Source organism: Talpa occidentalis, unplaced genomic scaffold, assembly GCF_014898055.3.
Source record: "Talpa occidentalis isolate TD23 unplaced genomic scaffold, MPIMG_talOcc4v2.1 talOcc4.14, whole genome shotgun sequence".
NCBI classification, from domain to species: domain Eukaryota; kingdom Metazoa; phylum Chordata; class Mammalia; order Eulipotyphla; family Talpidae; genus Talpa; species Talpa occidentalis.
In genome coordinates, this window is record NW_023601433.1 from 37,672,491 (window position 1) to 37,684,840 (window position 12,350).

At 42.3% G+C, this 12,350-nt stretch overlaps 1 protein-coding gene across 3 annotated transcripts in view; it reads left to right on the plus strand.

Moving 5' to 3' along the window:
• KIF26B (kinesin family member 26B) overlaps positions 1 to 12,350 on the plus strand; it is a 563,425-nt gene that overhangs the window by 222,293 nt on the left and 328,782 nt on the right. For all 3 annotated transcript variants that reach the window (XM_054694956.1, XM_054694958.1, XM_054694957.1), the window contains one exon: positions 6,735 to 7,271. In XM_054694956.1, the coding sequence (XP_054550931.1) occupies positions 6,735 to 7,271 (537 nt within the window). The remainder of the gene's footprint in view (positions 1 to 6,734; positions 7,272 to 12,350) is intronic.

Sequence of the window (12,350 nt, forward strand, 5' to 3'; positions counted from 1 at the left end):
GATCCCTGCAGTCCTGAATGCATGCCTGATGGCGGGCTCCTGGAGTAGGGTGTGGGCATACGTAGGTGGGTACACCTGGGCTGAGACTGGGCTTGTAAGGGCGGTGTCACGGGGCCACCAGCAGAGTGAAAGAGACGAAAAGCAGAACCGAGGAGAGCAGCTCTAGCAGAGAAGCAGCGGCCACGAGAATGCCGGAGAGCCCAGAAGTGCGAAGATTTGCTGGGGGCCCGGGAGGCTTGCCGGCACCCCTGCCTGCCGGGTACCTGGTAAACTCAATAAAACCTTGAAAAAGCCACTGAGGGCTCCAGGACTCCTCCTTCACCCATCTGGTCAATCATGGAGATCCTGCCCTGTGCCCATCCTGGCCCTCCAAGGGGAAAATGCTACTGCTGTGAGATATTTAAGTTCATACTTGAACTATGAAGAGGGTACTTGTATTGACTCAGATCCACCTGAAGTTTGCTGTTTCTATTCAAAAAGACGCTCCTTACCGTTGATACCTTGTCGCTGGGTATAGAACTGCTGTGACGAACATTGGAATTCTTGAGAAAGAAAGACACAGATGGGGAACGTGGCAGGGGACAAGGAGGGGGCTGGAATGCAAACCTTGGTCTGGAAGACTTGTAAGTAAAGAGTGTGAAGGTAAAGACCATTGATCTGCTGGGAATCTGCCTGCTGTGGGGAACAAAATGTTCACTCACAGGGTCCTATCTGTCATTCTCGGCCTCGTGGACAGCACTTATGAAGGAAGAAAGTTTAAGGACAGTGTAGAAATAAATTGCCTTTGAAGAGCAACTTTAATCTTGTTGACCTTGTCACTAGAAGCCTCTACAATAAACCAGGAGTAAATATCAGTGAAAATTTGTACAACACCTGCTGGATGCTGCCTCCAGCCATTACCTTCATCACAGACCCAGAGGCTTTGAAGAAACATGTAAGGTTTTCTTTTTGCTAAAAAATGTGGAAAATCCTCCTGTCTTCAAAAGTGGCATTAGCATTTATTTCTGAGCTACCTAACCCTCAGAGAATGAAATAGGACAGAAAGCAATGGGAAACATTAGAAAATGGCATTGTTTACCTGGGCAGAAAATGTCTTCTTGCTTGAGTTTCATAGACTCTCTGCCTTCTTTAACATCCCTGCCTCATGCATAGAAACCTTGCTGCCAGCTTTTAGAAAATAAAAAAACTGCTTGCATGCTGGGGGGTCTAATGCTCACGGACCAGGTGTAGACTGGTCTGGATTTTTCCTTTAAGTAGTTTTATTTTGTTTCCTTGCCAATGACCTGGTCTAATGGAAAAAGAGAAAAAACAAAAGCCCCAAATCCATTGACTATAAATGTTACTATCTTGAGAATTTGTGGAAAAAATGGTGATTGATTGTATGTTGAGGTCAGAGAATAGAGAATCTAGTCTAATAGTTTAAGGAAAAGATAGGTAAAAGGAAGATACTCAGGTTATAGTTGATCCATACTAGGCTACTTAGCCAGGTAGATCAGATATAGCTGCAACACTAACCTTAGATTTGGAAAGGTTTGTTTCATGACAGTTGCAAAAGAGGTGACTAGTTCACAGAGACAAAATAAATGAAAGATAGACCTAGATCAACTTTGTCACTTAACTGTTCTAGACTTGATTGAATTCTTTTCACTCATTCATTTCACAAATATTTGTTGAATCCTTACTATAGAGTAGGCAAATGCTAGACACATGCAGGATTAAGGATGAGAAGAAAGAATATTCCCCCTTAAGGAGCTGAGAGTCTAACAGAGAAAGGAAAACTGTAAACAATAAGGTAGTTTGTAGGATGGAGTTGCAGGGAAGTGGGATACTGACATGACCAGGTTTGCATTTTAGTAAAATCGCTTGAGTGGAGAGAGGTGAAGTTGAGGCCAGTGAGCTTGGAGAGAGACGGTTCATGATTGGAAGAAAAAGAAGGATACAAGGGAAGGTTCCTGATTTCTAGTCTGGGGACCTGAGTGGAAAATGATAGTATTTATTTAGAAAATCATTCTTCTGTTGGAATAAGAATAGATTGAAGGACAAATCAAATTAATTTTGATGGTCAGTTGGAAGGGTATTTACTTGGGTGATGTTTTTAATATAGGATTCAGAGTTCAGGAGAAAGGCCAGGCAGGGGTGCGGTTAGATAATTCTAGTTGCCAGGAAGTAGACGACTATAGAAGCCATGGGCTTGGATTCCACTGCCTGAAGAAAAGGAGATTGAATCCTAATCTCTAGATAAATTTTCTGCCAGAAGAAGACATGTGAGTCAATCAAGGAGAGTCACTAGACTCTTAGAAAACCAGTTTTCCTGAAGTTTCCCCAGAAGAAGTAAAAGGATGTGAAGAGATTAGAAAACCATTTTATGTAGTTTCTTTATTTGTAACATTCACTAATTGGAGAGATTTAGTAGTCGGAACATTAGCTTCCTTTATTTAGATCCTTCTGAGGAACTTTACAGGTTTCCTAAATATTCTTTTCTTTTTTTAAAACATTCATTTATTTATTTATACAAGCACTGGGTACAGTCAGAGGTGTGGGAGGGTGAGAAAATTCACCAGAACCAGAGCCGGGAACAGAACAGGCAGACTGATGAAAATACACTGCTGAGGGGAGCAGCGGGCAGCAGGAGAGGTCTGCACGCCGTGTAGGACCCTTGCCGGTGGCCGGGGTTCGAACCGTCGCTGCAGAGGCTGTGGGCAGCTTCGCAGCCCAGCGTTCAACCGCTGCGACACTAGGGGAGGCCCTTCTTTTCTTTTTTTTTTTAAATTTATTTACTTTTGCATACAAGAGCTGGGGTACAGGCCAGAGATGCAGGGGGTGAGAGGATTCACCAGAGACAGAGCAGGGAACAGAACAGGCAGACTGACTGAAATAAACTGCTGAGCAGAGCAGCAGGCGAGACAGGAGAGGTCTGCCTCGCCATGTGGGTTGCTCTCTGGCGGGCCGAGGATCGAACTCGTACTGCAGAGGCTGTGATTGCTTCACAGTGCAGTGCTTAACCCCTTGCGCCACAAGGGAGGCCCTTCCTAAATTTTCTTAGGGCTAAAATAATTTTGTATTATTTTTGGAAGATGAGAGTATTTTGAACATCAAGCCTTAAACTTAAAAGTTTAGGATGAAGGTGTCTTAGCACCAATAGCCTGTTTTAAATGTGCTGAAATAAAATTGGGACTTTAAAAATAGAGGATTAATTTGTGCATTGTTCCCATCTGTTTTGTGAGGTCACAGGGTAAACCAGACTAGACAATACAAATGTCTTTGAAGTCTAAGGACCTATGTGGCATGTCCATGGGATGCTTAATTTGTTTCCTTCCTGCATCAGGTTCCTGTTGGTGCCAGTTAAACCTTTGGTGTCCCCTAGTTCATCTCCAGGGTCACTGCAGTGGGTTTTTTTTTCCATGTCAGGAAAATTGAGTGTGTGAGTCATCCATAATTCTAAAACCTCCTTTCTCTTTTTCTCCCCCTATTTATTACTGCTCTCCCTTGAAGCTGTATGCTTTTTATTCCAGCACTTACAGAAAGCTCTGTCTGTTGACCACTGCTCTTTGAAGTTTTGAGATGCACTAAAATATTTATAATGTGGGACAGTACTTGAAAAGGATTTTAGTTTCTATAAGATGTATCTCTTGACTTACTGAGGCCTTTTTGATGATAAAGACTCACATAGGGTTTCAGATCAAGGGTTGCTTAATTTAGGGAACACCTCTTTGACATTGGTCAGCAATTGCATACTCATTAAAGAATCAACCTGGATCTCCTCTGGAGGAGACGGCAACAGCTCTGCTTCTTGGTTGTGGCCATGCTGATTGTGCTGGCAGTGGACTCAGCTGCCGCACTCACAGATGTTTTTGTCAATGCCTTGTACTAGAGATGGCAGCAAAGAGACTTGGTATTTACTACTAGGAAGGTCCCCTGGGCTCTTGTGACCTCACAGGAGTCAGGAATTGTTCTCACTCATCCTTAGACCCTCAGCCTGGTTTGCAGGCATGTTGGAGCCTCCATACACATTATCTGCTCAGTGTTGGAAGTTGAGCAGCAAATAACAATATGCCAAGTAAAGAATTTACTGCTTCATGGGAGAGTAGTGGAAACTGGGAAGAAAAGAGAAGAGGTGGCCCATGCAGTTTCTTTCTTTACTGCACCAACTGCAGATGCCAGAGTCAAATCCAGAGTCTACAAGGATCTAAAATAAACTGTGACTAGTGGGAAGGGGCAGCTCTTACATCTCTCTCCTTAGGGTGACACTTCTTCCAGATGATTGGTTAACAAAAATATTCAAAATAAGTGAATTGATTTGAGGCTTCTTGAAACTGAAGTTTTTTTTTGGTGTCTTGGGCCCATAAGCCATGGGATGTGAATTGCTTTAGAATGTCAGTCTCAGATTTCTTACCATCTACAATTATGTAGTAGAATGTGGGACTTGATAGATGAATTATAAAATACCTAAAGGATAAAATAAAATACCAGATAGGCATTAAAAATCCTATTTTCAAATGACCTTTATTATAAGGGAAAATTGTCACTATGTTATGTTATATGATAAAGCAAGAAACTATATCTTCATATCATATCTATATAGGAGATATATCTTCTATATTTATATATCTATATAGATATCTTCTCTCTCTCTCTCTCTCTATATATATATATATATATATATCCTCAAATAAATTCATTTTGAATAAATGAACATTGCGTAGATGAATGAGGTAAAAGCCATATGTAGTTATATATATATAATATGGTTATATATATTGCTATATATATGGTTATATATGGTTTTTTATATATGGCTATATATATTGTTATATATATGGTTATATACAGTTATTATATGGTTATATATATTATATATAAGAACTATATATATAAAGTTGGCAAAAAATAGGAGTCCATATTGTAGACTTCAAAATATGAGATTCTTTGACTCCTGAAATGAAACTTCATAGACTCACTCACATTGACTAGTGGTCAAGAAATCTGGGTGTTGTTCAAGTGTTTGACTGTCTTGGAGCTCAGTTTCCTTATCTGAAGATGAGTAGTCTCCTCTAGAATGGTCAATTAGGGGCCCGTTTGGGTCCCACATGCTCCGAGTTGTGATTAGAGGCTGTAGACACGACAGCTGTCATCGAGAAGGGTGCTGCCAGACGGGGCTCATATGGTTCTCATCACTTCATCAGCCAGACTTCATCAACCTTGACCTCCTATTGTTTCCCATCATTTTATGTGATTGTCTTGAGTTTCTACCTCCTGAGCCACTCCTTGCTGGCTGTGTAAAGAGGCCTCTTGATTTATTAATCAATTAATCAGTGCATGCTGAGGAGCTGTTCAGGGTAGTTAAACAGGGAAAACAAAATGCTGAAGCCCCTAATCAAGATGAATCATAATTAAGAACGCCCCTCCCACTCCTGCTATTCCTGCTCCCCCCACCCCGGGCTCACCACCACCTCCCTCACCAGCAGGTCGTCAGACCCTATACAGCTTGATGGGGGATCTGCCCCATTAAAGTTGATGGTACATTTCAGAAAGGCAGATATTCTTCTAATGTCCTAGAGGAAAATAAACCTTGAGATGAGTCTCATCGATTATTTGCAAAAACTGCTGAATCTCAAAAGTTCAACCAGACTTCCCACATGATATCATGATTCTGTTCACACATAGAGACACTGGACTCTCCTGCCTCAGTTTCCCTCCCAGCATTGGGGAACTAGATGGACTTTACAATGAAAAGTAAAGCCTGGCCTGTCTCACAGATGAGATTTACTTTGAGATTAAGTAAACTGCCCAAGGTCACACAGCTAATTAGTCACATAGCTAATTAGTAGCACGGAACTGGAACTAGAACTCAAGTATGTTAATAGCAAATCAACACTCTTGGTGCCTGTTTCTTGGTGCAGTCTAACTTTCCTGTAAAAATTAAAGCATGGTGAATGAGAAGTATTTTTAATAAATTACTGTCTGATTTCTTTAGATATGAACTTCTGAGTTAGAGTTTTTAACAGTAGTTTTAGATGAAGTTTCTGGACTGTTTGTCATGGAGATAGTTTTCTTTTAATTGGTCAGGATATCAGATGGATGCAGACACAGACAGCTTGCCATGGGGCAAATGATAAACAGAGTGAGTCTGTAGGGGGTTACTGGGCGGCTGAGCAGTGGCCAGACTCTGGTCCAGAGCCTGTTTATTTTGGTTTATTTCCAATGGCACTTAGCACACACTGCTAATGAGGCCAAGATTTTCTTAAACTCTCTGCTCCGGGTCACAAGTGGCACTTCCATCTGTTACCAATTGTTCACAGGTCACGGGACCACGGGGCCATGATGCATTGGTCCAGAATGACTGTCCTCACCCCCATTGTGCCCAGACAAGTGTTTGTATCTACTTAATGAACCCCTTGGGAGGATCCAGATATGGCTATAATTCTTTAGTGGACATAAGGAGAAGAATCTGGAGTGTTAGTTGGCCTGGTGAGGAGAATGCTTAGAAATCTTCAAAGTGTTAATTCCCTAAAGTCTTTGCTGTACAAATCTTCTATTTGTCAAATGTGTTTGTCAACGGAAGGCTCTTCTGCCAGTCTGACTGCTCATTTCTGTTGGATGTCAATCAAACAATCAAAATTCTTAGGATATATCCAGGGCTTAATTCATAAACTAGACTTCTGCATTACATTTGCCAGCCTTGAATTATAGGCTCTGTTTTTTTTTTTTTTTTCTTTCTCTTGTGTGTTCTCCAGGACCCTGCTTTCTCAGCTGTGATTCATGACAAACTCCAGGTGCCCAATACCATCCGGAAGGCATGGAATGACAGGGACAACCGCTGTGACATTTGTGCCACTCACCTGAACCAGCTGAAGCAGGAGGCCATCCAGATGGTGCTGACCTTGGAACAGGCAGCTGGCAGCGAGCACTATGATGGCTCACCTGGCTCACCTCCACCCCTCGCCAATATTCCTACTCTGGTGGGGTCCCGGCATGTAGGTGGGCTCCAGCAGCCCAGGGACTGGGCCTTTGTGCCCTCCTCCTATGCAACCTCTGCCTACACAGGCTTCGTCACCAGCAAGCATAGCAGCAAACCCAACAGCCTTGGCGTCAGCAATGGGGCGGAGAAGAAGAGTGTGTCCCCAACCCACCAGGCCAAGGTCAGCCTCCAGATGGCCACCAGTCCCAGCAATGGGAATATCCTCAACTCAGTAGCCATTCAGGCTCACCAATACCTGGATGGTACCTGGTCCCTGTCCAGAACCAATGGGGTCACCCTGTACCCTTATCAGGTAAGTAGCCTCTGGGCAAGTAGCCTCAGGGTTGGCTCGAGTCAAAGCAGACACGTGGACAGCACTTATCTTGGCCACTCTTGTCCTTCTGGGAACTCCTCGGCTCGTAGTCTAATGTTTCCATGTGACCTCACTGGGCATTGATAAATAAAAATAAAATATATTAGGGAGCAGGGACAATACTGGCACTCTGCTCACATTTCTATACCATGTCAAAGAGGTGCAGGTACCCTTCCAAACTCTCCTACCCTGATGGATCTTCACCCTTTTCTATTTGTAACTCACACTAAATACTGTTGGGATTAGTTTACCAAACATGTTACCCGCCTCCTCCTCTTATTTCACTTTTCAGTTATTTAAATTAACAGTACCCCTCGGTTTTCCTATAGGAATTAGACAGCAAGTCTTACTTAAATCTGCTGAGAAATCTAAAATAATTGTCTAATTTTTTTCTTGGGTACGTTTTCTATTGTAGGAGGGTTTGCTATATGTGTTCTCTGTGTTCCCTGCATCAGTTGTATGTGAAGCAGCCGGAAGCTCTGAGTGTCATTGGGAATGGAGAGGTAGCCATGGACATGCAGTTTATCAGTCAGGGAAGAAAACTGGTATAACAAGTGATCACAGGTCATTTCTCACTTGTATCCCTGTTACATTGAGTGTGTGGTGGGTGGCCTTCTGCTGTGGCACAGGGACTCAGCTTCTCCATCTGTCATGTCACTATCATTCAGAAGCCAGGAGCTTTCCACCAGACCTTTCATAGGCAGCCAGGAAATGAGAAAAGAAAGAGATTGTGTGAAGGATCTCACAAGGGGGTTTGGGGAACCCAGCCTGGAAGGGGGCAGGCATAACCATTACAAGAGTGCAGTTCCCTGCCTCCACCTCCCCTCAGGAAGTTGGGAAAAAACAAACTATCCCTGTGACCAGAAGAAAAAAAGAAACAAATTGGGTGAATACATAGCATAGATTCTGTTACATGGAAAGGCACAGGGAAACAAAAAATGAGTTACGTGCGACTGATAAAATTCCTGGTGAGCTTTCTAGAGTGTGAGAGGGAAGTAGATTGTTTCTCTTGATAGATATCATGAAAGAAAGTGGGGAGCATGAGTGTGTTGGGCTGTTAAATTTTTCATTTATGGGGTCTTTGTAGTTTATTTTTTAACTATTTAAAAATATTTTTATTTATAGGCCTCCCCCGTGGTGCGGCAGGTTGAGAGCCGCGCTGTGAAGCTGTCCACAGCCTCTGCAGCACCGGTTCGATTCCTGGCCAGCCAGGAGAAACCCACATGGCGTGACAGACCTCTCCTGTCACGCCCGCTGCTCCCCTCAGCAGTGTCTTCGGTCTGTCTGCTTGTTCTGCTTCTGCTCTTTCTCCGGTGAATTCTCTCACCCTCCTGCACCTCTGACCTGTACCCCAGTTCTTGTATAAATAAATAAATCTTAAAAAAAAAAGATTTTTGTTTATTTATGCATACAAGAACTGGGGTCCAGGCCAAAGGTGCAGGGGGTGAAAGGATTCACCAGAGGACAGATTGGGGAGTAGGCCAGGGGTATCTACTGAAATACCCAGCTGAGGGGAGCAGTGGGTGAGACAGGAGAGGTCTGCTGTGCCATGTGGGTAGCTCCCTGGCAGGGAATTGAACTCATGCTGCAGTGGCTGGCAAGATAGCTTCCTAGTACTGAGACTTTAACCCCTGCACCACCAGGGAGGGTCTTGCTTTGTAGTTTATAAAACATAGGACAAAAGAGAGGAAAAAAAACAAAAACATAGGGCAGATATAATTTTATTTAAACCCACAACAGGCCCATGAGGGGGTTAGAGCAGTTGTTAGGTCTTCCTTTTACAGATGGGAATGTGATGCTTAGAGGAACTGAAAAAGCAGTGGCCACACAGCTTATGACAGAAGTAGCAAGGCTCTCCCCTGCCCAAGAGAACATGTTCCTATCCAAACTGCTTCCAATTTTCCCAGCCTATCCCAGAGCAGCCTTCAATCAACTTCTTTAGGCTTGTCACACCAAGGAAAAGGACCTGGTTACCATTTTACTTTTGAGCAGAATATTCTGACTTGTGGATATAAATATAGTGAGAAAGCTGAGGTACCCTCGGTGGGATTTCATAGACTAATACTTGAATATAACTGTCTAGGGCAGGAACCAGAATAGCTTCTTTCCATAACTGATTCATTGAGCTTTTGTTGTTGTTGTTTGTAATTTTAAAATATATTGTTTTGAAATTTATAAAAAGTTATGCAAGTGTGTTGCAAGCTAAAATTCGAAATCCTTGAAGCAAGATTTTATTTTATTTTTTTTTTATATTAAATTTTATTTTTATATTCCCCCATACAATTGCAAACGCCCCATTCTGACCCCAATCCTTCCCCTCCCGCCCCCCACCCCCCAACAAGTGTCTCTGGTTCATAGTTTTTTGTTGATTTTGATTTTCACTTTCTTATATTCATTTTCCTGGTCCCTTATTTAAGTTTTCTAGATTCCTGCTATGAGTGAGACCATCCGGTATTTTTCTTTTTCTTTTTGGCTTATTTCGCTGAGCATGATCCCTTCCAGCGCCATCCATGTTGCTGCAAATTGCATGTGTTTATCTTTTTTGAATGCTGAGTAATATTCCATGGTATATATGTACCACATCTTCTTGATCCAGTCACCTATTTTTGGGCATTTGGGCTGTTTCCAAAGCTTAGCTATTGTAAACAGTGCTGCTATAAACATAGGAGTGCAGGTGCTCTTTGGAATTGATGTTTCTGTGTCCTTTGGGTAAATACCTAGGAGTGGAATTGCTGGATCATATGGAAGCTCTATGTTTAGTAGGTCCAGAAATCTCCACACAGCTCTCCATAGTGGTTGGACCAGTTTGCACTCCCACCAACAGTGCACAAGAGTTCCTTTTTCTCCACATCCTCGCCAACATTTGTTGTTGCTAGTTTTTTTAATATGTGCCATTCTCACTGGTGTGAGATGGTATCTCATGGTAGTTTTGATTTGCATTTCCCTGATTACAAGTGATGTTGAACATTTTTTCATATGTCTGTTGGCCATTTGCATTTCCTCTTCAGAGAAGTTTCTTTTTAGCTCTTCTGCCCATTTTTTGACTGGATTATTTTCTTTGTTGTTGCTGAGTCTCATCAGCTCTTTGCAGATTTTTGTGATCAGTCCTTTATCATTAGTGTTGGGTGCAAAAATGTTCTCCCAGTTGGTGGGGTTTCTCTTTGTTTTTGTTATTGTCTCTTTTGCTGTGCAGAAGCTCTTTAATTTGATGTAGTCCCAGCTGTTTATCTTTCTCTTCACTATCACTGCTTTGGGTGATGTGTCCGTAAAGATGTCTTTGATGTGCAAATCCCGTAGTGTTTCGCCTATATTTCCTTCTATGTATTTTATGGTTTCAGGTCTTATGTCTAGTTCTTTAATCCATTTTGAGTTGATTTTTGTGTATGGTGTGAGGTGGTGGTCAAGCTTCATTCTTTTGCATGTAGCGACCCAGTTTTCCCAGCACCATTTATTGAACAAACTTTCTTTGCTCCAATGCATAGTCTTTGCTCCTTTGTCAAAGATTAGTTGACCATAAGTCTGTGGGTTTATTTCTGGATTTTCTATTCGATTCCATTGGTCTGTATGTCTGTTCTTGTTCCAATACCATGCAGTTTTGATGATTATGGCTTTGTAGTAGAGTTTGAAGTCTGGGAGTGTGATGCCTCCATTTCCTTCTTTTTTTTTCAGTAGAGCTTTGGCTATTCGGGGTTTTTGGTGATTCCATATGAATTTCATCAATAATTGTTCTATTTCTTTGAAGAATGAGACTTTAAAAATCAACATGACACAGAGTCAGTGTAATATTTGGGTTTATTTCCTCCAGTATTTAATGCAAATAAAATTTGTAAAATTGTGATTATGTTCAGTTCTGTGGTCTGGTTTTCATTTGCTAACCTAGGTGCATATTCCTGTGCCTAGTCTATATTTTTCTAAAATATGATCTTTAGTAGTAGCATAATTTTCCATCATATAAATCCTATCCCTATTTGAATAGTCCTAGTTTCTAGGACTACACTAAACATCAGTGTAGAATTAAGGTTTTTGCTACTATAAATAAGATGCTCTGGTCACATCTTTCTACCCAGGTCATCTCTTTGATGCGTCCCTGGCTGTGCTAGCCACACACTCAGCTTACACATGCAGCTCACAGTTCACCTTGCAGGGCCTCAGAGCAGTTTTAATGTGTATCAGGTGCTTGTTAGAAGGCTCAGCTGAGGTACAGAGCTAATGAACAAGAGCAGAAGACCTTGCAAGTTATGTTTTCAGATAAAATATTCAAAATTGGGGAAATTTTGCACACAAGAGAAAAGCTAAAGATGCTACTTAGAGGAAAGATCCATCGTGCATTTCTTTTACTTGTGCAGCGATTCTTTCTGATTCTCCTCTTTTTCCTTTGCCTCAAGTGATGAAGGATTTCCTGTACAATAGCAAATTTTGTTGAATTCTGCCAGACAGTATGCTAGGAATTGAGTGGGGCTCCCACCTCAGATGGGAATCCAGGTTCCTGTTCTGTGACCCTAAGGGGAGGAGGCTGTGAACTGCCCATTATAAGACAGGGAGGCGAGTGCCAGGGTAGAGGCACACTGGCTGCCTCAAGAGCACATAGAATAGCATGCAGTCCAGTAATGGAACAAGAGTGGGATGACGTGTCCAAAAGCCAGCTATTAAGATAATTTATGCAAACCACTAACTTAAAATCGTCCTGGGTAAATTTGATTGCTTCTCTCCAAGTCCAGAACAGGCTAATTCATGCATTTCCCCTGACTAATAGTTAAAGGGATCAGAGGAAATCTCTCCAGGATAAAGAGATTTGGTGCCTGGCTGTGAATTAGTGTCCCTGTGTTGTGACAGTGTCATCCTGATGCCGTGGGGTGGGGATTCCGCGTCTGGCTAGACTGAGTGTCTCCTGTTAGGGACATCTCCCTGCAGTAAATATTCTGCAGTCACAGTCTAGCCAGCTTACAGAGATGGTTGACTGCTCTGAAAGCTGACCTCACTACTCCTGCTCACCCACACTCCCTCTTCCCTCTGCACAGA